Source organism: Haliaeetus leucocephalus, unplaced genomic scaffold, assembly GCF_000737465.1.
Source record: "Haliaeetus leucocephalus isolate CR32 unplaced genomic scaffold, Haliaeetus_leucocephalus-4.0 Scaffold184, whole genome shotgun sequence".
Classification (NCBI taxonomy): Eukaryota; Metazoa; Chordata; class Aves; order Accipitriformes; family Accipitridae; genus Haliaeetus; species Haliaeetus leucocephalus.
Window position 1 is genome coordinate 6,655,097 of NW_010972620.1, and position 25,873 is coordinate 6,680,969.

The window sequence follows — 25,873 nt, forward strand, 5'->3', positions numbered from 1 at the left end:
TCTCCCTGGAATGGGATGGGCTGTGGACATGATTTATAAAAAGACTAGATACCAGCTCGGAGTTTTCTTAGGGACTTGGCAAAGGGGTTTGACTCCTCCTATCAGGATAGGTGGGCCAGCACACACACTGAACTTGTTCCACTACCTCTTTCTTTGGAACTCTACCACCCCAGTGTTGGAAACAAAAAGAAACAGATAAAACAGAGAAAATGGAGCATGAAGTTACCCCCAAACATGCTACTTGCTTGATACTATGTTCCCAAAGCTAGGACCACTCATGGAGGGCATTAAAATGCATTCCCATGGGGATCTGGGTTACTCTCAGAGATGCTCAGTGGACTTTAGAACATAAATCTTATTTCTAAGAAAGACTTAAAAAGCAGAGATCTAGTTAACCAGATATCCTGGTTCTCATATCATTCAGGAATTTTCCAAAAGGATTTTTTTTTTTTTTTAAAACTACAGATTCACACCCAAACTATACAGTGTCTTTGGGTCCGTCAGTAAATATCAAACCATTTATTGTGCTTAAGTATCTCTCCACAGCAGAGATATTTTAAAAAAAGAAAATTATCTGAATTCAGTTAGCTATTCAGATCATCTCTATCCAGTTTTAACTGAGAAGATGAAGTCTATGGGAAGCTTGGACAACAAAAAAGTGGGGGCTGTGTATAACTGATTCCAGGAATTTTAAGAGGCAATTTGCTTAGTTCTGTTTGCTTGGTTATACCATGGTACCTTGGTTATACCACAGCCCAAATACAGAATGAGAAGCTGGATGCTGCTTAGCAACATCCATTCCAGTCCCACTAATATCTTCTTAGATTTTCCTCTTTGTGTTGCTGAGAGATTCAGTTGACCAAAAATGGATATCTCAACTTTATCATCAGGTATTTAGCTGCCACCTTGTGATCACATTATTTTTCCTGACTAATGCTTTGGATTTTAGAGAGCTTTTCAGAGAAATGGGTCGCTTTAAATGCCACAGAGATCTGCTCAGGTTGACAATAACAACACTTCTTCCAGACTTAATTAGAACTCATGCAAAATACTAAACTCTTCATATATATGTGTGCGTGCGTGTGTGTGTACATGCATGTATGTGAGCAAAATCAGTAGCCTAAATACCAAAGGCCATAAGAAGGGGACAGATGAGAGACAAGAAATGGATGAATCTCATGCCCTCGCCTCACAGAGTCCTGGGGATTCAGTGCTAGTGCAACAACACCCACCTCGCTCCGAGTCCGAGCGATCCGAGGAAATGGTAGATCCAATGCTGTCCATTCGTATTCGCTCTATCTCCTGAGGACCCTGTAGTTGTTCCAGTCTTCTCTTTAGGAATCTTTGTTCTCGTTCCAGGTTCTCAAGCTGGTGTTGGCTTCTCCTCTCAGCCTCTTCAAGTTTCTGACATGATCAAATATGACTCAATAATTAGTTTCATCCTTTTCTCCTTCCGTCCCACCTCCACTGCCCAGCCACCTGCTTTGCTTAGACCATCCCAGGTCCCAGAAGGATTTAAGCTGCAAAAGAGCCCTGAATCAAGCTGCCTTGCAGTCTCCAAGAATAATGCCATCTCCTCACATCTTTTCCACCTCCCAAGTCCTGATAAATCATACACGTTAGTATAAAAAGTCTCTGAGGACAGAGCCTCTCCAGGGCAAACGATTTTAATTGTAGGAGTTTGTGGGTCATTCCACATAGGTTCAGCCACTTGCATTACCAAATCTGTCCACCAAGGGGCCTCAATTCCCTTAACCAAACGAATTCAGGGTTTGTTATGATCCACTGTAACATAAAAACGTGCCCTGGGAGTTCTGTGTTCCTTGCTGCATGGTTTAGTAGGATTTCTCAGAAACAGTTTTCTATTCAGTAAGCGATTTACATAACCTACTACAGATTTCTTTGATCACAGCTGGGAAATCTACCAGGGCACTGTTCTTTGTTTCCTATGACAAGCACATTGCATAAGGAGGAGTCATTTCAGGCTAACTCTGTCCCTTCGGCAGTGCTTTTTCTCCTTCACCACCCATCCTCCCTCCCACTGTCCTGACCTGCAACAAAGTATTTCAGCCTCTTCCAGATACTGACAATGCTGCATTTTCTTTTCATGCTTTGCTTTGCCAAAAGTGAATCTAGAAGAGTGCTGGGCTAGCTGGCAAGTTCACACATGAAACCCCAGCAAGCCAACCCTGCCTCACACTCTTGTGGTTTGTGCTAATGCTTCAGCAGTGGAAAGTCACTAGCACATCAGAAAAAACCCTGCATTTCCCACCAAAATGCAGTCATTCAACAGTAGCTATGTTTTTCTTCAAAGAAATGCAGCTGTCAACGAACTATCACAATACAGAACAAGACCCCTGCTCTCCAAATCAATCATTTCCGTAGTTAGCGCAGTTCATTATGGACTCTTCTAACAATGTGGCTTGTAGCAATGATAAATGATTAACCAAAGGGGCAAGGCTTGCTTGCTTTTTTCTTTTCTGTTTTTTTTTTTCCTTTAAAAAAAAGTGTTAGTCTCCTTCAACAGAGTTACCTTTAGGCAGCGAGAGTGAACGATTGAATTACACTTCCCAACAGCCCAGACTGAAAGCAGCTTGGAAAAGCAGCTCTTACCTTGATATGTGCTTTGGCTTTGTTGAGCAGCCCAAGCGTTGTGTGCCTGGTGCAGTCTGGTCCTAGCGGTATCAGAACTTTTAAGCGTTCTAGACATAGGCGGAGGTGAGCTCGGCTGCAAGGAGAGAAGAGGACGATCAGAGCTATGCTTTCAGAAAGGGAATGTCATTTCCTTTTCTACTTCCCTCCTACAAGGCAGTTTTCATGTCTCCCTCTCTCCACACATCACAAGATTCCCCACAGGTACCAGGACAGACTGCCACTAAACTACTTACACTGCAAACATCAGCTACTCACCAATACTTGCATTATTGCTAACCTTTGACAGACACTGTTTATTTTCTTGCTGTCTGAACTGATAATCTGACTCATCTGGATGAACTTTGCGCAGGGGCAAGGCACGCAGGCAGATGGTACAACTATCTTGTGGGTGTCCTCTCTCTCTCAGCTATTCGCTGTCTTGCTGAGAAGAACTTCTGTGAAAGTAGTTTTGAATGACTGCTACCCCCTGCACACTTGTGCATTGCTGGTTCGGGGACATTTGCTATGAACTGATCTAGGCACCATCTTTTTGCACAAAATTAAGAACAATGAGAAAAATGGTCAGCCAAACAATCCCTGCTGGCAGCTAAAGGAGCTAGAGGAATGGTAGTTCCCAAGAACTGCACTCTTACTCCTTCCTGGGCCCAGGTCTGAAATGCTGCTGGGGGTGCAAGGTCTGTGGGAACAAGAGAACCCAAGACCTTCCCCTGGGCAGCCTTCTGACCTTGGCTCATGTCTACAAAGACAGGCTCAAGCATGACAGTGTTGCTGATGATATGAACCATTTTCTGCAGAATATGGAAGCATGTTCTGGGGAAAATGGTTCAGGCAGCAGTGGCAAAGCACATTGTCCTCAGGCTACACAAGAAAACTGTTCCTGCTGTCTTCTCCTCTGTATCACGTATGCAGGAATGAACAGCAGATTTATGGAAAACTGTCAAGTGTGGGTTGCCTTTTTCCCCTCCCTCTCTCTTTCCCAGACATTAATGATTTATGTCCAAACTTGTCATCCCAATCAATAACACAATGACATCAGCTCCACCATTCACATGCAAGAAACACCAGTGCAAAAGAGTCCTGAAAGCCTATCCCAGCCCCTGCTCATGCACAAAGAAACTGAATCTTAGCCTGATCCATATCAATGCAGGGGAAGAAAAAAAAAAAAAAAAAGAAGAAAAAAAGAGCATGGACAGTTCATTTCCATTTGCTTTTCAAATTCACTATTGCATCCAGTTTGAAAGGGGTGGGGGAGAGGAGTCTGTAATCAGGCAATTATGTCAGTGACAAGCAAGGATGATTAAGGGTGGAAGGGTCAGGGGGTTTGGTGATGAACTGTCACCGCAGGGGAGTGTTCACTAGAGGTGCTGTAGCTGTGAGCTCCTCACTGTTTCTATTATAAATCTCTTTACGAAGGGTCCAGCATTCTGTCTCAAGAACAGCCACAGGGCTGCATATGACTAGCAAGGGCCTTGAAGAACACGTGTTTTTCATTAAATATTAACAACTGGAGAAGTGGGAAAGGGGAAATCATAATCCAAAAATCAAACTGAAAAAAACCAGTAGTCACATCAATCTCATCTTTTACTTCTCAGCTTGCTCTAGGCCAAACCCCACTGATACTAAACCCATATGGCTGACACAGGGGGATTTTTTCTACCTGGAAGTCCATTTTCAATGTAGAGCTTGATCAACAGGAGTTGTGTGCACCCACTACAGGTGTTTGCCCAATATCCCATAATGACCTGTAGGGCCAGCAATGAAAAAGCATTGCTGGTTCACACTGGCACTATATTTCATGTCATCCTACAGGAGACTGGATGCTGGCTTCTTGCAGCTAGAGAAAGGAAGAGGAGGAGGATCTTGTGGTTAAAGACATGCTGGGTTTTTAACCCATTTTTGGCTATGCCACAGATTTCCTGAACGGCCACCGAGGCAAGTCACCAAGTTCAGCGCCGTCAGAGCACAGCTATCAAGCTGCAGCACAGAGCAGCATGGTCTCTTCACAGCATGAGTATGAGCACCAGCCATACACTTCACCTACGGCATCAGCCCAAGTTAAAAGTGCAGCTTGAGTAGAGCTAAAGATGTGTGCACAGATCTAAGGGCTGAGGAGCAGGGCTGGCTCCAACTACCAAGGGACTTGCTACATACCACCTGCTACAGGTAGGGACCGCAGACTCCCCCCTGCCCTGCTAGGCAAGGGCAGGTCCCAGCCCATGGTGAAAACTGAATTATTTGTGCAACAGAAAACAAAAAGTTTGGGGAATCAACATCTAACCAGTATCAAACGTATCACAGTCCACTCCTGAATGCAGAGAGAAATGGACACACATCTACAGCCTGAGCTTTGGGCTCAGTCTCAGCACTAGAGGTTTTACCAGGAACTGGGGAAGGCGCTGCACCAGGAACTGCGATTGCTGGAACCAGCGATCAGCTTCGGGCAGGAGCAAGTGCTGGCTGGATTGCTGAGACAGCAGTTAATAGGATGGCATTGACCTGCCATGTCAAAAGCTAGGTTATGTGCAGACTTGATGACATCAACTGTGTTAAGCACCTGAAAGCTATATGCAAAGATCCAGCCACATAATAAAACCCTGGACACTGAAACACTTCCCATTGTGCCGCAGGACCATGGTGGATTGATGAAGGTTACTGTGCTCTGCGGGTCCTGATAAGGGCAGGGCGAGGGACAAAGCAGTCAGAGGGTCTGTCCCCAGGAGGACACTGGAAGAGCTGGCAGAGTTACTTCCCCAGCACATGTGGCCCCAGAGGGGACATTCACCCAGTTCTGGATCCCCACATTGGCTCTCAAAGCCCAGAAGATTGGTGCAGGCTCACACAGACAGTTTTCAGAGAAGCCACTTCTGCCAGCAGCTCTGCTGGCCAGTGGCCAAAGGCCATGGCCTGCAGCAGGGGTGATGGCCTCTGCTGGCACACCAGGCATCAGGAGGGGACACCTGCCTGTGACAGAGGGTGTGAGTGCAAGCTGATAAGCTCACGACAGCACATAGCGTGGCTCAGGCAACGAGCACACTGCAGGGGCAGGTGGCTTTGGCTGAGCCGAGGCAGGTTTGGAAGAGGTTTGACCAAAGCAATCACTTCAGTGCTGCTGTTGCATTTTCCCCTTATTTTGCACTCAGAGCTGAGCCACACTGAGTTTTGATGCCACTGCAAACCCAAGTGCATTTATATCTCCAACCACAGCCTGAGGGAAATGCACAGGGCTGTACATTAGCATACAGCAGCGGGCCAGCCTCGGTGCACAGGCTGGTGCAGACCAGGGACAGCCAGGCCCTTCAGTCCCAGCACTCACCTCTTGCTGCTGGGGATGACACTGGCAGAGCCACTCAGGAGCTCCCTGGCCCGGAGCAGCTGAGATAGCAAAGAGCAATCAAGCCTGCAAACCATCCTGGCACACAAGCATGTTGTTTTCCTTCAGAGAGATGAAATCAAACAGCTTCCCCAGCTCTCTCCCCCCTGCAGTGTTCAATACCATGCCTTTTTATTTTTACAATCTAAGCCGGTCACAGTCCCTGACCTCTCTCAACTTCCAACAGCCTGAGTAGACCATGGTGGGTTCTTAAACCACAGAGCACACAGGCAGGTCTGATGCACTGATGGGTGGCTTCGGTAAAACCCAGAAATAAAACTCCAGAGCTCAAAAGCATCACAGCAAACTTAGCTAAAACACCACTTCAGAGAGAAAGCAATCACAAACCTATTAACCTTCCTTATCAAGTCCTGGAGCTGTACCTGGACAGCTGTAATCCCACAGGTCAGGCCATGATATGAATGTCTTTTCCCCTTGTTTACCTGGACTCTGTTGCAACGTGGCTTTGACAAAGCTGCAGCTCTTGTATTCAGTGAAAATATCAGCATTGTACAGGCTCCAGACAGAGCCAGACGGCTTTCCATGTAAACCACTGGATTATGCCAATATTTGACGCATCTGCCAATATCTGGAAAAACAAGTCTAAATGCCCATATTGTTATATAACAGAGAAACAGCTCGGGCTTGGTGCGAAGGGCTGCTGCCTCTCGCTGCCTTGATCCTGGGGAAGATAGAGGATGACAGAAAGAGAATTCCAGTTTCAGCTGAGGCCAAAGCCTTTACAGGCTAGCTGCAGGGGACATGGGAGAAGCTGGAGCCCTTTCTCCTGCGTAAGTGGCCTTGGAAAAAATCAGGCTCTCACAGCAGCATCCTGAGCGCATAGTAGGTGCTGGATGTGCTGAAGAAGGAATCCGTGGAGGATTTGAAAGGAGAGGGCTCTCCTCTTTCCCACGAGATCAGCCCGGTGCCCCCCTCCTGCTCAGCCTGATGAGGGGGAAGACTCCTGTTTGAGATTCCCATGTGGGGCATCAGGGTGGCCAGAAAAGGAGCAAAGCACCTGAGGGGCTTCGTAAAACCAGAGCCTAACACATACGCCTCTGTCCCAAACAGCTGAGGACAACCTTTTATCCTGTTCCACCTGGCAACTCTGGCTAGGACAGAGCCCCTCTGCCACTTTTGCTTCCTCCCCTGTGCAGGGCTAGAAGGAGCCTAGAGGCAAGCTCCTCTGGGATGTGGAGGGCAAGCTGAGTGAGGATGCCCTCTCTTCTCTGCCAGGAGCTGCTGTGGGAAAAGTTACGTCAGCTCCTAAACAGATGGGCCAGAAGACTGAAGCAGACGAGGTATGAGCAAGCTCAGCAGCCTCACAGCCCTGCCAGCTGATCCACAACAAGCTATAGGTGGCTGCACGTGGAAGAAGGGGTTGCTGGCCCCTGAAGTGGCAGCCCCACTGCTGCCCACTGGGTATATGCTGTTCTTGCCCCTTTCCCTTTGTGCCTGTGCAAGAGCTTCCGACTGTATTTGGATCATCTACTTCTACCCCCTCAGCTCCTCTCCAAGGCTGAGCCCCCAGGCCCTCTGTCCTGAGTCTCTATCAGAGAGGAATCTGGCCCTTGCTCCATGCAGCCCCTCCTTGCACTTGGCTCTGCCTGGCTGCAGAGGGCTGTAATTTCACAGCCTGCTCTCCTCTCCATCTCCCAATGACATCATCCACTCTGATTATATAAAGCACGGGGAGGAAGCCTTTATTTATGCGTGCTTTTTGCTCATAGCTTCAGCTGTCTCACTGTACAACACGCACCCAAATCCCACTGCAGGAACTGGGCTTCCTTTTGCCTGGATCAAAACTGCAGTGCAGAAAAAGGTGTGGGTGCAAAAAAAAAAAAATTAAAAAAAAAATCCCCATTTCCTTCCCCCACTCATCTGAGGACATTTTTGAGGAGTTTGGGTAGGAATCAACCTACCCCACCATTCTGTACCACAGCAAGCTGGGCATAAAGTCTCCAGCCTCTTCCCTGACTGGGAAGTCCCCAGAGGGCTGAGGGATCTGTGGTGGAAGCTCCAAAGCCTTGTACCTGCTGGTCACAAAGTGGCTACAGAGGGGCTAGAAACCTACCTACCTTCCTTCAGTGCCTGAGGAGCCCCCTGTGAGGGCCAGCCCACGTCTGGAAGGCCACCGGCTGTTTCCCTCTCTAGGCCCTGGTGGGCTCAGCCAAACCCCTGTGCACCACTTGCCAAGTGGGTGACACCCCCCCATGCTCAGGTCCATCCTCCTCTTGTGGATGGTGTAAGCAATGGCTGTGGGCAGGACTGTCAGGGAGCCATCCCTGAATGTAAACATCGCTGGAGAGACTGCAGCTTCTTTGCTAGACCAGATTTTGGGTTTCTGGGTTTTTTTTCCAGCTTCCACCATGGGCAGAAGTGATGGAAACTGAGACAAGAAACCTCTGCTGCTGAGGAGTCAAACACACGTGCACACACTCAGCTCTGAAGCAGCAGGTTTACCAGATTCGGCACTATCCCCTAGTCAGACATTGCTGATAGACTTTGCTGAATCAAGGCCCAAACATCTGCAAAACACAAACACGCACTCACACACACACACACTCTAAAGATCAAGCCTCCCTCCCAGCAGGAAATGACCAACTTGCCTCCAGCAGCATTTCAAAATGCTGAATTCTGATTTTTGTATGTTGAAAGAAGGGAGCATCTGAGGGAAAAGAAAAGCATTTCCCAGATATTTTTGTACTAAGCCTGCAGGTCTATAGGGCTTGAATTCAACAGTGGATTTAAGCATATGCTCAACATTAGGAATACGGTCAAGTCCCACTGAGCCTAAATCAGACACTTGATCTCCAAGAGATGTTAAAAAAACCAGAACAAAACCAAACCAAAAGAAGCACCAAAAGAACCAGCAGAAGGAAGATCTTAACATGGAAAAGGACATGATCATTCTTCCTTCTCTGCACTCCTCCTCTTCCCTCTACACTTTTCAAAGTCGAGTCTAATTTAACCCTGAAATTAGAAACCACCAACTTTGTTTGGATTTCAGAGCTAATAGATTGCTTAAAAAATTCAGGAGGGATCATTGGTTAAAGAAAGCAATTCCTGGAGAAATGCAAGTGACCCCACATCAATAATTCACTGGATGAGAATGATTTTGAGATGGAAGTAATGAGAAACACATGCAAAAACCACAGGGCAGGGAAAATGGGGGAAAATATGATTTCCTTCTAAAAGCAATTCACAGGTCAGAGGCATGCATATCTCTAACAGCCATCATATGACTGGATGTTTTTTCCTTACTCTTGTCTCTAACCCCCAGCCCAGTCCTCTCTGCAACAGTATCTGCCTCCTGCTTTACTGAAGGCTTGTCTTCAGTGAAGGAAGAGGTTTTGCCAAGCACCTGGATCAGGAACGGTGAGGCAGCCGGGCACTGGGGGCTGAGCCCGTGCTTTCTCTGCTGCAGAGCGTTATGCAATTGCTGCGAGCCCTCCAGCCACGCGCAATAAAGCTACGGTGGCGTCCAGCCAGCCTGCAATAAACACGCTCACACCCGCTTCACCCCAATTCCACAGGACACCAGAGACGAGACACATGTTTTAGAAGGAAATCCGGCTCAGAAATATGCAGTTAAAAGTTAATATTCTCCACGTGAGCTGTGAAATCATTCAGAACAAGCCTTGCTTTCTGATTTTAAATCAGGTCTTTTCTCACGATTATTTGTTTTCCTGCATTTGCTCCCCGCTGAAGGAGATACTTGCTCATTTGCCTCTTTGTTTCCAGTTAATTTCTACCAATAGCTCCCTGGCATGTAGGAGTATTTGTATTCCAAATGCTAATAAAATGTACCATGAAAAAGTAATTGGAAAAAAAAAAGCCTTTAGATCTTTACTTTTTTAAAGCCTTTCTATTGTTTAAAATAAACAAAGAAATGAAAATTTAGGACCGACAATAAAAAGACTTGACAACATATTATAAATAGGAATTTAAGGAACAAAAAGTTCTATGGGCAACATTTTCACTCTGATCTTAACCATACCAGATCTGTCTGCAAAAGTTAAAGATGAACATGCACCCAACTGTATTCTTAAATCAAGGGCAGATGAAAAACAAACCACAAATGAAGAGACCTATGATTAAACAATAGTAAGAACAAGAATAGTAATAAAAACAAAAAAACAAGGCAATGCAGCTTTTCAAAGTCACACAAATCAATGCACCTCTGCATGCTGACAAGCTACATAACAGGGAGCTAACGGGTGGTACGGCGCTCAAGAAAGCAGCGTCCTGATTCAAGCTCATAAGCGGAAATGAAATACAAACAGCAATGTACTGATGCACTCTGCAACAGCAGCATTTTGTCCAAAGGCCACCTCAGTCACAAAACCAAGGTGAGGTACACTGGGAGAGGAAGCACCTTACCAAACAACTGAAACACTTGGAAAAAATGGCCAGTTTTATAGCACACTAACCCTTCTCCACATCTGCAACAGAAGCTGCAAGCCTTAAGGTAAGCATAAAGCAAGGATTTTAACTTACAATATACTGCCCACACTGTCCATTGTAAACTTTGAAAGAGGCTGTCCTACAAACCCTGCCCTGAGTGTCCCCAAGCCCTGCACGGCCTTCCACTGTAGAGTTAGCATATGGCCAAGCGCACCCTCATAGGCACACAGAACTTACTTCAACCCCCAACTCTCCTAGATGGGAAGACTCATCACTGATTTCAACTTTGGAAAAGCTTCAGGCTCTTGGCAAACAGAGGCTGCAAGACCAACGAACCTTGTGCCAAGTGGTCTGTTGCCACCACTGGTCCATTCCAACACAAGTCTTTCTAGCCTACTACTGCAGTCTGGAGGGAGACATGCTCTCCCCACCTCTCTCCATGTCACACAATTGTCAAGGTCTCTCCCTTTCCCGAGATCCTTCTAGGTATAAAACTGAGTATTATTGAGAGGGCTCTCCTAATCTTGTTACAATTTTGAAGGCAAGTTTATCACTTCAAGGCTTTCCAAAATCAAAAAAGGGGAAGAGAGGAATGGAGGGAGGGGAAATCAGGCAGTCTCCAACCCCTTGGGGAAATATGGGGGATCTGGCTGAAAGATTTGGCTTTCCTGCAGGACAGGTGCCTCCTGGGCTGCAACACGGAGGGATAACTGACACTTTCGGCTGTATTTCCCAAAAGCTCAGTCTGTCCACACCGTGCAGACATTAGGTATAAATCATGTTGTTCAGTGGGTGTAGGGGTTGGCCTACAAACACCTTGAGTTATGTGGACACATGAGAGAGCTTCCACTTCCAGGATTCAAGGCCATAGCACTGCAGACACAGCTAGGAACAGGACACTTCTGGAAGACTCAGGGTCCTACTCTCATCTCAGAGGGTGCTGCAGGGAGTATGACTGCTCTCATCTCACACTGAGTCTGTGTGAAAACTGAGTGAAAACTCTGTTCTCTGACCAGCACTGCAGAGGCTGGACTGTTTGTTCTGCTCTGCCATCACTAGCATCATCCTTCAGCCTGCCCAGGTTTTTGTTTCTGTCCTCTTCTCCAACAGTCTACTGGATTGGAAACTCTTTGGAGCAAGAATACAGTTGCCAAATGCACTGACGTCTAAACAGGATCCCACGACTGCAGTCAGAAATCCTAAATCAAGCAGATCCCAAACAATTAGACTGAAACAACATTATGATACTGAAGCTGAAATGATGTATCTGGGGTTATTTTTATTCACACTATAACTTCTGGGCCTTTGGGTCCTATTTGTTGCATATCTTGAAGTCTTTCTCTTTGAACTAGAGGGCTAGAATACAGAAGCTTCATTTAAAAGAATAAAATAATAATAAAAAAGAGACCATCTGTAATCCCATGACTTCCAAACCTGGGATGCTTAAAGGAATGGCAAAAAAATTTGAATACTGATGCTCACAGTAATAAAAATGATACCATTTTGGAAGGTGCCTCCTCCAGAATGAACTCACAGCTGTTCGGTAACATGACTGCTCATCCTTTCCTAAACCCTTTGATCTTCAGAGGCACCAAAGAGACAGACTACTTCAACTCAGTACAGAAAGATCAAATATAACAGCCTTTGCTTCACAATGAAAAGGTGATGAGAGCAGGATAGGTGGCCATCTGCCCAGCAGAGGAACGGAGTCAATCAATGCCTGGCATTTTCTCTCGCCCCTTCATTTTCATCCAGATCTAGCACTGAGCTCTCAGTGCCCGTTCATCGGTTTCTCTTCCCTCCTCCCAGCTCCTCTATGGCTTTCTGCCTTTCTTTGAAAGCAATTTGGACAGTTGTTAAGAGATGTCAAATAGCAACAGATGCTCTGGAGCAGAGTCCATTATTATTATTTATCAAAGCTAATCTCCCCCTAAAGTTATATATACTATTATTGATCTTGGCCATTAGCCATAAAGTATTTTAATCCCTGGTGAATATAATTAACTGAACTTTACTGTAGCACAATACATGATGTTACCAGCTAAACCCGTTTTAGGCTGAGTTGTGCTTACAACAGCATGCTAAACCTGTAGCCATCACAGGCCATAAATGCTCTACACCATACTCTCCTTCTGACTTAAAAACACAGCCTAGTTGCTGCCAGCACAGTCATATCCAGGTACCTCTTGCACAAGATCATTTGGCACCAACTTTTCAATCACGCTCGCTGCGAACCATGCAAGTCTCACAGTTTTGTTACCCTGGCGGCAAGATAGTTACAATCCTGCATTTGACTATCGGAGAACATGCAAAGCAAGCCGTAAACATCAACGTGCAACCCAGGCTGGTTAATTATAAAGCACCGACTAGCCCCGTCTAATAAAAACTCCATCTTTGTTAAAAGGTGGTTAAAAATAGACCTGCTCTTTAAATAGCCAGTGGTGTCCTGTGCCCTCATTCTCACTAATACCATTGTAATTATCCTTCTAGGGATACGTAGTGTGCTCACAGCCGCAAAGTCTGGCGACACTGCTCCAACCAGCAGAGAGTCCTCCTCCACACCACCAACATGCCTGCAAAGCAGCTGTGCCATTCATCAGAAACCTGCCTCACTGAAGAGGAGGCAGTAACCTGCTTTGCTGCGACCTACGGATTTTCAGCTTTACTGCTAGAATTAGGTCACCAGCAAAGATAGCCAAGATTTTCCAAACTCACCAGCTATTCTTGATTATTCTGTTCAGAGGTTTCCTGGCTAAGCACCATGCCTTTGAAAAGAAATGAGGAGGTATTTCAGGCTCGTGCAAGGTTTCTACAGTCAGACACCAAGAAGGACGGATGCTCTCACCCCATAATCCTTAACTGCCTCTAGAACTGCCAGGCAATGGGAAGAGCTCTCCAGTTTGGATCTACTACCATCAAGTCCTTTCAGCCTCTCATGGAGAAATCAAAGATGTTGCACACCAGAAACAGATGCATTAGCATGTATCTGCAGAGACCCTTGAAGGCCACCTGCCTGCACTGAGACTGGAAGAACCTGAGATATCAGGCAGCTTCCCACCAGGCAGCTGGAGAGTGCCCCTGGACTGGTCTCCTGGCTACAGCAGAAAAGCTACCCATGGTCCACAGGGTGTCACAGCAGTAAAGGCATAGTCAGTACTTCAAATCAGAGCCTCTGTTTCTTTGTAATACTACTGAAAGAGACCCTGGACTTTGGTGCCTGCTAAATATAGTCAGGTTAACACCACTAACCAGTTGAAAGAAGCAAGCACTTCCTTTGTAGGACACACATTTGTTCATCAGTGAAAAAGTATTTGGGAAAACATAGTTCCTGTTTTCAAAATAATGAGCAAGGAATACGCTGATATCAAGAATACATTCTGATCTGGTACTAGAAGTTATTTTTGTCATTAACATAATTTTTTTTTAAATTACACAGATAAACTATTGCTACTAAAAGATATTGTTACTGTTCATTATGATAGGATAGAGTTTTTCCACGCCATACATTTCCTTTCTGAAGCTACGCTGCAATTTCCTCACCTCATGGAAGAAAATTGTAATTCCTAATGAAAAAACATTCTAAGAATGTGACGATTTGGAATACTTGTTTACACAAAATCTTTTATGCCAGAAGGAAAGCATGTGCTCTTCATCTAATACATCTTCACACTGTCAGAAATATTTAAGGAGTCATCAAATATCTACTATACCTTTCAGGTATAGAGAGCATGCATCTGGAACAGAGGAAGCAGTGCATGTAATTTCACCTTGTAAAATTATTTTAAATTTAACCTCAGACTTCCCAGAAACAAGGAATTACCAGCCAAGGTACTCACTATTGGATGTATGTTTGGAGAAAAGCACTAGAAAGAAGAACTTCAGAGATCCTAGCAGTATTTTTCCTATCGGATATGGATTTTTGCACACAAAGAACAGTGATACTGTATTTCAAAGGAATTAGCTAACCTTAAGTGATAAACAGTTTTAACTCAAGTTAACTATGTATGTTACTCAGCAGGGGAACCTGAACAGAGAAGCACAGCTCCCAGCACTATGACAGCAGATGAGTCATGTCCTGATCTCATACATACGGAGGTACCAGGAAAGAAAAGAGGTTTTGAAAGCAGGTACCAAGAGTGTGAAAACACACCTTGCTTCTGCTTAACTGGTGTGATGTGCTAATACAAACTCACTGTCAATACAGCTCTTCCAAAGAGGAGCAGGGTTTATCACCCAGAAAATTAAAACAATGTAAACTTCAGTGGAAAAAACACACCACCAACAAAACAAACCCCCTATCTTTCCCTTTCCCTTTAACTACCCTTGACACCTTCTTTGCATTTTCTCTCTCTCCTCTGGGCATGTGTGAAGGCCAAGAGATGTAAAACTGCTCAAACCTCAAACAGGGAAAAAGCATGAAGCTGGCCACTTGGAAACCATTTCCTTGGAGCAGGAAGCAAGACAAAATGTATCCATAAGACATGAAAATTGCTTGACTTGTAGTTCAGCTGAAAAAAAACCTCCTAGTACTTCCAACAGGGCTCAAAAAGTCATTATATTAAGCACAGGACATTCTACCTAATGAACTCTTGATCAGCTGGAGAAGATCATTACAACCCTTGCCTGGGTCAGCAATACCACAAACAGATACAATTTTAATTCCCCCAAACCAAGAACAGCTGTAGTTAAGTAAACTAACATTTGTGAGAGGATTAGCTGCCTTACAATCACTCTCTCTCTGTATTCTCCCAGCAGGAAATGGGTTAGGATCCCACCTGGGAACAAACCAGACACTGAAAGGTTCATGATTTGTTTTGGAAGGAAAAATAATTTAAAAAAAAAAAAAGAGAGAGGGGAGCCGGAACACTTAGTCCTCTGGTTTGGTGGCAACTGGTTTCCATTTGCTCAACTATTGGGACAATATTAAGAAAATAACCACACAAGCTTACAGAAAAACCTGTGGTGGCACTGCATTATAACCACAATCACACCCGTCCTTCCCTGTTATTTTGTAGTGCTTATGTCACTCACAGGGCCAAGATAAATTACTGCTTCACGGTCAGATATTTTCTATACGGCGTCCCATTCTGGGATCACTCTTTGTCGGTTTCAAAAAATCACTGGTGTTAAAAATAATAACTAAAAACCAAGAAAAACAACAAAAAAGATAATTTTCTTTGCAAACCATTCACCTGGGGAAAGGCTGCAGTGGGTTTCCTCATCATGAGAGCCAAATGGCAAACCAGAAGCACAAACTTCTTGACTTTCCTAGTGCTATGCTAGCCAGGAGCTTGCAGAGTTTGCATGCACGTTCAGGAAGGGTGAAGCAGCAACCAGAGCCGATATTTCAACTCTCTCTGCAAGCAGGGAAGGGTTATGCAGCAGGCGAGACCTTTAAGTGAGAGTCAGGAGACCTGTCCGCAGACAGCTTGCATGACCTCAGGTAAATCCCTTGAGGAACTGAAGCACGCACTGCTCATCCACAAAATGGAGCTAATCCTAATTCCTTCACGGAGCACTGCACAGCTAAATCCATTCTTGGTTTTCAGGTGCTCATGGAGCTCAGCAATGACACTGGTATGTGAAGTGCCTAGAGAGTAGGATACTTTGGGAAGCTAATTCATTCAGCTTTCTCTGCTAGTTAATAATGCCCAGAGTACAAGATCACCACATTTCTCAACATGGATCAATAACCCCTCACTGCTCCCCCCCATATATGCAGCAAAAACTATCTGAGGTCTCCTCTTACCTCTATCCCAAGAAATTCCCAAGATGAAATTCAGTGAAGTTCAAAGGAGTTTAGTCAGAATCAGGACAACAAGATGAAGGCTGTATTGTTAACTTTGCAATCAAGCAGTCATAAAACTTTTTATTTCTTTAAAACCTTTAGTTTCTGATGTCCCATTGTGGATCCCATGTGTCCAAAAGATTATGATTTAGGTCCCATAAAAAAATACACCAGAGTAGCTCAGACATCACATGATTTTAAAAAGCAAACAAACACCTACATAGGGTGCTTCCTCTTCTTTCTGTTTTTTAAGTACATAGGTTACACTGGATCATACACTGGTTTTATGTGGGGGATAGAAAACACTTAACTCTGGGTGCTGGGATTTGAGAATCACAGAATATCACCAAAGTTGCAGTGGAGATTACAAGCACTGGCAAGATTAATCATATTTTTCACTTTAAATAACAGAACAGTTTTAACAAATGCTCCCTTAAAAAGAATTTTAAAAAAGCCTTTAAGAAACTCATGCAATTTACTTTCCCTAGATGGCTGAGGGGAAGTGCAAGGCAGTACTGTCTGCACAGACCTGAGAGCCAGCTTGGAGGGCTGATGGAGTCCCCTAATTCTGTGCAACAGCTTTCTACTCTGACTACTGCTAACCATTTACAATGTGCCCAACCCACAGTATAACCCCCTTCCCACTCTGCTCTTTCCCCACCACATGTATTTTTCTCAGAGATCCCTAAGAAAAAAAACAACCCACAACTCAAAGAAACTCTGAGACACTCATGACTCCAGAGGGCCTTTGCATGTTTTCCTGAAGTATATGACACTAGCTATAAGATTTCTCTTCTTCTCTCCCTTTGCAATCCCTTCACTGAAATGCATCCCCATATATGCTTTTTCCAGTGAACACCAAGCCTGTAAGCTGCTTTTCCAATCCAAGAAAAGTTTAAAAGAGGTCACGCCACAGAGAGCAGGCTCTGCACATTTCCTAAGAGGGTCATATTACGTAGAATATCCACCGGAGACAAAGTGTTCCCATCCGGTTTCCCACTTCTTCTGGTATCAAAGTTGCTTTTCTGGTAGGTGAAGTGGCAAACACATGCACTGGGAAAAGGAAAGATGAATTTTTTTTTCCTCCCATTTGCTTATCTCAGTCAAAATTCCTCAGCATACTTCTAGAGTCTAACAGAGCGATTCTTGCTATGAAAGCTGATTACTATATTCAGCATTTGGGACTCTCCCCTTCACACACACAGAGGCACTCAACTTTGGATGGCTTTTTTTCTCCCCTAGAACAACGCTGAAATAGTTTTCTTCCTAGTTAGACATTAGGAAAAACTTTCTAGTGGTAACAACGGTTAACCAGGGCAATAGGTTGCACTGCATCCCTAGGCAATCCTGCTGTCAAAGGCTTTTAAGGCCATGCTAGATCGGCATCCTTCAGAAAAGGTTTAGATAGAGCTTATCCTGCCTTGGGGCAAGGGGACAAACCAAAGGAGCGCTGCAGGTCCCTCTCAGCCCCATCTTTGACAGCTTCACAAAACACCACATAAGTCTGAAGAGTGCACCTTCTTGCCCTCCTTTAGGCACAGGGCTGGAGCCAGCTGCAGGGGCAGCGTGCCGAGTCTCTGGAAAGCAAAGGGGAATTTTGCCTCTCTGAGCTACGACCCTGGTGAAAGAGCAAAAGATTTGCTCCGGAGTGGCAGCTGTAGCTGCTACATGCGGCTGGAAAAGGGCAGTAACGCCACGTGTGTGTGAGCAGGTAGGCAAAGTAAAAGGGAGGATCCTGAGGCATCTGCAACGTACAGTTTCCACTAGCAGAATGAGACAATCCCCTGGAGGAAAGGACAGGAGCAAAGCAAACAACAGGAGAGGTTGCACAGAAAAGGAACCCGCACCCCAAGCCGCTGAAACCAGTTACACCCCAGTCATCCCAGCGAGCTTCTCTGTATGCAGTTACGCAGCTGCAAACATGGAAAAGAGCAGCCAACTCTGAGGAGCGCCAGGATCCAGTCTATGAGAAACACTGGAAACAAACACAGATCAAAGGGAAACACCAAGCTGTATACACAGCTGGGGCTGTCTTCCCCTGTTAAAAAGAGATGGGCACATAGATTTTAACTGCAAGCTCTTTGTGTGTGCTTGCACGTAACTGTGTGCATCTGTGCAAATGTGAGTACTTGCCCCACATTTGACCTCTTGACGTTACCAAAGCATAGCTCATGAATGGTATTTTCTGAGCTGTATGGAAGATTCCCATACAGCTGGGCAAAATCTGACTGGGCAACCCACAACTCAACCAGGGAACAAGGCCAAATAGGTGGGAATGAAAGACAGACATGGGAGATACAAAGCAACATCTTTTTAGCCTCTGATTTCTACAATAAACCTGTTACACTGCTCCCCCTTTCAGAATAACTTATTTCAAGAATTTCACTGAGTTTCCAGAAGGAGCAGAACACTTCCCATCTAAGGGCTGGACTTTGGCCATGTGGAATTACAGTGAACTACCCTAAGTGTTCAACAGGCTGTGTCTTTAAGTAGCACTGGAAAGTCCTTCCTGGGAGGAAAATGTGGAGGACATCACCCAGAACTTCCTGGGAGAGCCAGAGCAATCCCTCCTGCACAATCCAGCTCTGAGTGGAAAGAGCAGAGGAACACACAGCAGTAGCAGATGGAAATGCTGGCAGCTGCCTGTTCTTAGGTCCTGAGACACTCTTGGCTGACCAGGCTCTTCTTCAAGACTAGGGACAGCCACAGTGAGCTCCTCAGCACTGATCTCACCTCTGAACCCTCCTGTTCTGTTCCTTTTCTCTCCTGGGCTGCTCACAGGGAGATCTACCCATACACAAATAAGCAGCAAAATCAAGCCTAGCATCAACTTCCTTTTCCTTTCCACATACCCCCTCTGATGGGTGCGTGGCTTTGCCAGCCTTCACCCTCATAGAAGGGTCCTTGCCCTTTCTCTACGAACAAATACATTCAATGATTCACATGAAGAGCAGCGTCTATCAAATGCCCTCCTTTCATTGTTGCAGTATTCACTGTCCTGGACAGTAAGCTGTTTGGTACAGGAACCCTTGGCACTCTCTCCAAATGACTAGGCATAACTACAGCACTGTAGAGTCAACTAGGGAGGAGCAACAACTGCCCAAGTGAAGGAGCAAGTGTTCATGTGAGAGTCATTAAGAGGTATGCTTCTAAATGATTCGATGCTTTTAGACATTCTACCCTAGCTCAGCAACCAGCCAACTCAGAGATAGCAGCCTGCACTTGACTTTATAAGCACGACTAAGTTTTGTGCAGCTGTTTACTACCTACCATGATAAAAACCACACCCTTATCATATGAACTGTTATCAGCCTGCACCATGCGTGAACCCACTGATACCATTCACAGAGTCTACTTCTATGAAAGTAACAGTGCATTTCAAGCTCACGTCCTGTTTCCACCGGAGGTTTCAGTGGGTAAGCTTTTTTTATCAATTTCTGTAATGCCTCCTTCTTTCTCTCAGCCCCTCCTGGACAGAAACCCTTGTAAACACAGTTAGAAGATCACTGTGTAACTGTTACATCCCCTTTCCTGCCTCACCTTCTGCGAGCTGAATATGCTCATTTGCGAAATCTCCCGTTCATGGCAATCCCTTCTTCATCTTGAGTCTTAAGGTGCTCTACTTAAACTCCTGGGCAAAAAAATAAGAGCAAAAAGCATCCATCCTTTGAAAAAGCTTTTCATTTTTCCCTAAATAAGTCATGTTGCTTTATGAATGCACTCTCAAAGGTAAATAATTAACAGGCAAGAGGGACAGAAAATCTTATTACACAGCTAATGGGAAGTGATGCTCAGGCAGCAGTGTACACATAAAGGATACCTTCAAAAGACAGCCCTTAATTTTTTTTAATGGAACATGGGGCAGAAGACCTGACTCATCCCATTGCTCTGGGATTCAGGGATTCCTCTGCATTCCTCCAGACTTGAACAATCCAAAACCTTTATATGAGATTCAGCCTGCATCAGACAGACTCAAGTGCCACCTCTGAAAAAGGCACAAATTTGAACTCCCAAGGCACACAGAAAGGGAAGCAGACAGATAGATGACATCATTTACTGCTATGTTCTGCCATGGCCCTGACTTAGCCCTGTCCACATTACCCGGTGGTTTCATGGGAGGAGAATTCCTGACCCTTGGTTGCACATTGCCTATTTAATTGTTTTATGGTTGTCATATGCATTGTTTGGGAAGAAACCTGCCTGGTCTGTTTGCCCACAGCTATGCAAACTGCCTGGGGTGACCAGCACCATTTGCAGCCAGGCAACAACCAGAGCAACTGTGAGAGGAAGCCCTTTGCTTCCATTTCCCAGACAAGGCTACGAATGCCTGTTACACACTTGCACTACCCACCACAGCACCCAAAACAAGGAGCTAGACCATACTGCACCAAGCCTCACCAGCCACCCCCAGCAGCAAAGGCACCTTCACTTTGTGCCCCTCTCCTCTTCAGATGGGAGGAGGAGCATCATGCAGCACCTCCTGGCCCTGGGCAATACTTACAGGGAGGACACTAAGGGGAACACAAGGAGTGAGCATGAAGTTTTGAAGGAAGCAGAGATGGGACAGGGGAAACTTTTGTGAAGAAGAGAAAAAGCAGGCAACTGGCTGGAGATGTGGATCAATGAAGCAAAGGAGTGGGTCAATGCAAACTTGTTCCCACACACCCATTACTCCAGGCACTGGATCCATGTGTGTTTCTGCTCCTCACCTGTTAAATGGGAGTATCTGACTCTTCCCACCACGCATTGGCATAACACAAGGTTATAGGTTCCCAAAGTTGTTGATACTTTGGTAAAAATGGGCCACATACAGAAAGGAGAATGAGAAAGTTTCTTGCCTACATTTCCTATCCCATGCTGAATTTCCTTTGGTTATCACTAGTCTGCATAGGCTATGTTGCTATAGTACCCTCAACACACATACCAGATATAGATATAGATCAGCACACACAACTACAGCTTCTGACCCAAGAGTACAAAGTCCTGAAACTTGTAGTTAACAGGTAATCTCTCTCAAAAATTATATCCCTATTACCTCATTTTCTCTAAGGCAGAAACTGCCCAAGTGGCTTTTAGCTAGTAATGCTTTCAGGTCCATGAGCAACATTAGTCACTTAACAAGAAAAGTTTTCACATCAGAATTTCTGGCTCTCAGCACTTCCAACAGCCCCACAGGAAAAAAAAAAGCCTGTGAAGTCCCCAGAGATGCATTTGGGAGGTACAGGGCCCTGTCATGACTGAAAACTGAGCCAGGAAAGCTGAATGTTTGACTTCCTACCTGGGGCCAGATTCTTCCCCAGTCTAAGCTCACTGATTACAGAAGGGATTTGCCCAGTCTTTGTTTTTTTCAGGACAGCCATAAACATACAGAACTGGAGAGGGTTCAGCCTGAAAGAAAACTGTGGCAACACACCCAAGTAGAAATTCAAGGATGCAAGTTTGGGAAGAGATTCAAGAACCAAAGCTGGCAATGATGCGCTCCAAATCAGATACCATCTAAGTAGGTAGGACTGCTTTCATTACACATCCACAGCAGCTACCACACGCCCTCCTGGCTCCCTGAAAGCAGTAAATAACCAGTAACGCACCATTTGATATCTCTTCTGTTCACTACTCTGGAAATCTTAAGTACAGGATGCTGAATGCAAGAACTCAGCCAGTAAGTGGGGATACCTCACTGCAGAGCATGTTCCTTTCTAAGATGGGGTTTCCTCAATGAAAGGATTCTCAGCATCAGACCATTATGGCAAGGTCAAGTGGAATGTACTGACAGTTCTTTCTACACTATGGGAGGAAAACACATCAGAAAGTGTCCCTAAAACACATCTTAGTTGAGAAGGGCTTTGTGATAAATATCTGTTTCTGAAAACTGGCTTGTAACAGTGATTTTATCGTGCAACATTCTTGAAACAAAAACATTTTGCTTTGCGACAGTTTATCCAAAATAGTAGTACTGTTCTTTTTACTCTTCTTTCTCCAACTGCTATTGGTTTCATAAGGGAGGTGCAGAGATCTGGGAGCAAAAAGGAAGGCAGGCATGGATTCATTCTTCACTGCATCACTTTGAATTAAAAAAAAAAAAATTATATTGAAACTAAAAATTCCAATACGAGCAGTACTAAAGGACTTCCAACAAAATGAGGACTATTTTGTTTCCTTTGAATTTTGGCATGGAGACTAACCATCCCTTTTCAGCAGCTTTACTCAAGAGTTCAAAATGTTCTGCTGCCTAGCCAATGTGAAACAAAGCCTTTTGCAGGCTTTCGATTGTAAGTGAATCAAAACACTGCTTCTGCACAAGGAGGCACTTCACATGAACAAGTGTGGTGGTCAGCCAAAGAGACCAGATCACAGTTTTACAGCATCTGACCAGTGAGTTCCCAGAGCAATGCAAAGAAATAACCACAATATAGCAAAAGGCAGACTTACACTAAACAATGACAACTGACCCTAAATGTATCCAGAAAGAACATCTGTCCGATAGCGTTACTCCACAAACTACAGACTTCACTCTCTCCAGGTAAAACAAAATCAGGCACAGCAGTGTAATAAGTTATCCGGATCTCCTAAACTAGAAGAACATGCTTCAGCTCTGCCAAAAATTGTTAGTCCCAGCTGAAAACGGAGGCATCTGTCATCCAAGCGACAGAGTTGAAGACAGCTAGCTACTTCCAGCTCTTGTTCCATACTGGCCATGGAGACAGGAGGGTTTAGCTACAGTTCCCACAAGGAGCAAGCTGGATCAGTGCGTGCTCTGACCTTTGGATGCGGCAAAGAAAGATGCATGCTCAGCTGTGCTGGATGTGGTTTGACTGCTGCAGGGAACATCACAGGTTCCCAGTTTTATTAATGAGGAAAACAATATGTACTGTCAACATTTGCTACATGAAGTTAACATGAAAACAAAGCCCACTCCAGAGAACAAATGAAATTTACTGGATTAGTTTCTTGTTCCAGCTCTCCTGATAAATAGCACTGAACTCAACACCACATTGATTAGTTGGTTCAAGACAAACACTGATCAGATTGCCTTGGCAAGTATATATAGCACTACAAAAGCACAATCATCCATGTCTATTCAGAGTAGCAAGAATTCACTATACTTTCATTTCCCTTTCCTCTACCTTTCCCAGCCTAGACAGCATGTCTGCACTATTTAAATGCCCTACATTAAATGCTTTCCCCTTCTTCTTCTCTTGTAATTTGCTAATAGACACCCTCAAGCCCCTGTTCTAAAGAAACAGAACCAAACTGTGCAATTGCTGCGGAGCCTCAGAAGGCCCCACGTTTCAGTGCAACCTGACCCAGGTCATGGTTTTCTCCTTAACATTCAGTAGGGTTTTTCCTTTATCTCATCTGCTACCTCAAATATGCAACCCAGCAAAACAGTCAGCTCTGTGTGTGAAACTGTTTTGGAGAAACACTCTGCAATAACAGTCTCTCATGTTAAAGAGAGAATGGGTGGGGAATCACAGACGTTAGACGGGGGGGATCCTGGTAAGAGTCAGAAAGGCTCGATCATTGCTATGTGTTTGTCTTCTTCACTTTGTTTCTGATCATCTCAAAAGCTATCAGAGAGGAAGGATCTTGCACCACTGCACTCTGTACTTTTATACAAATCACAACTCTTTAGCAACTTGGTTTAGAAGTTTTGTCTCCTTTAGACTTTGTCCTTTTTAATTTTAAATGAGGTATTTTTGCAGAGCCATGAATTCTGTGAGATCTTCAGAAAATTCTAATTTCAGTGATTCTCCCAAGGTCTCTCTCCCTCCTTGGATCTATCTTTTGTTTGAATTAAATTATTGTTACCATAAGAAAAATCTGCCCTAATAACTCATTCTTTACCCAGTTACTCAGGTTTGTTTTCCTTCCTTCTATTACAATGCAATAATCACCAAAACCAAATAGATCAATCTAGGATATACAGAAAAACTTTGTTGTTGTTTTTTTATTTTTTAAATCTGATCAATAGCTTTACAAACTTCTTGTTCTATCAGGAGACGTAACTTTTATGACAGACACCACCACCTTGTTGGTCTACCAGAACTGCCACTTCACAGAGCAGAAGGAAAGTCATCTCAGTGCTGCATACCTTCTCTTGATACCACACTGACCACATCCTTCCAAAACTGGCGTGTGTCTAAAATGTTCAGACAATGGTAAATTCTGCTATCTGTACAACACACCATTTAACTTAAGCCTGAATTTTATTTACTATCCTTTTTTAAGAAAATACTACATTAGCAAAGTTCATCTTTCAGTCACTTGCTTTATCATGTTTTCTTTTAGAAAATGATGGGGTGTTGCTTACAAATCAGTTTTTTGGTAGGCATGTTAAAGGACTAAAAAATATTGGTTTAGTTACGCCTTGCAGAAGATGAGAAGCAGAATATTGGTTTCTTGTTTAAATGCAAGCTATGACTCATCCTGGTCAGAGATAAACTGAAACACATACCCATTAAATAAAAAACACAAACAATTTTCCAACATGAGGATTAATGACAGATAATAACTATAAATTAACTTTAATCTTCTACAAATCAAACAAAGGCCCTTATATAAATGTCACTGCAATCTTTTCAGATAAAAAAACAAAACACCAAACTCAAATCAAAGCAGAAAGAGAAGTCACTTAAATATTACAGCTAATATATGGTACCAAATCAAATAGCTCCTTAGCAGAACCACTGGAGCACTCATGAAATATTTCAAGACTACAAAAAGGAGTGGAGCTTAAAACATGATTTTTAAAATATATTTTTAGTTACTTTTCCATATCCAAGGGGTACAAGATTCTTAATCCTGATACATTGAAACATCATCAGCTCTGCAATATTCAGTCCAAGTTAAATTGTATATTCAAAAAGGAAGAGAAGACCATTTTGTTTTTCTAGTATTCTCTTGTTACTGCTTGAAAGAAAACTCTGTGTAATTGTTGAATGGGTTAAAACAAAATTTAACTGAATGTAAGAGGGCTGCTGTTCACAGACAAGAGGGGAAAAAAACAGAGTCAGAGACCTAATAGTGCACAATTTTGAAAATTATAGTGTGTGTCAATAATGGAGATAACAGTGAGATTCAAAAGGAATAATCGCAAATAATAGGGAAAATGAGCACCTGCCAACCACAAAGCCATTAGTATCAGGGCTTTTATCTTTGCAACAGTTAAGTCTGGAGACGCTGACAAACTTAACGACACAGCAAATAAAACAGGGTAAATATCTACCGGGAAGCTATCCCCTTTCACTCAGGAAACACTGCTGTGGAGTTTGAAAATAAATGCCTCCAGTATGAAACTCACTGTCCAAATCTTTGGTAACAAACATGGGAAACCCAGCACAGCCACTACAAGGTCTAGCTTGGTTTGCAGATGTGCATAGCTGACCAGGCCATAGCATCTGCATTAAGGAACAGACAATCCCAAACCACAAGCAGCGGGCTCCTGACCAAAGATCCTAGATACAGGAGTTTGCCTGTACAGACCACCCAATGTGATCAAATGTGTGCCCTTCCCAGAAGGGTGAAAACCAAGGCTTTATAAAACCATGTCTGAGACACAGACCTGGAATACAGTGCCTCGGAATGGGAAGCCCTGGAGGAAAGACCTTGCTGAGAAGGCTGATGGTTAGCAGTCTTCAGTCTGGAGCGGGGGG

At 44.3% G+C, this 25,873-nt stretch overlaps 1 protein-coding gene across 2 annotated transcripts in view; it reads right to left on the minus strand.

The window, feature by feature from the left end:
• Positions 1–25,873, minus strand: part of MXI1 (MAX interactor 1, dimerization protein) — a 54,187-nt gene that overhangs the window by 8,377 nt on the left and 19,937 nt on the right. The window contains exons 1-4 of one of the 2 annotated variants that reach the window (XM_010564770.1): positions 20,930–21,096; positions 17,189–17,273; positions 2,614–2,728; positions 1,233–1,404 (exon numbers count right to left, since the gene is read on the minus strand). In XM_010564770.1, the coding sequence (XP_010563072.1) occupies positions 1,233–1,404; positions 2,614–2,728; positions 17,189–17,273; positions 20,930–21,029 (472 nt within the window). In that variant the 5' untranslated portion in view covers positions 21,030–21,096. Of the gene's footprint in view, positions 1–1,232; positions 1,405–2,613; positions 2,729–17,188; positions 17,274–20,929; positions 21,097–25,873 lie in introns of those variants that run through there. The other variant, XM_010564769.1, reaches the window with a different exon arrangement.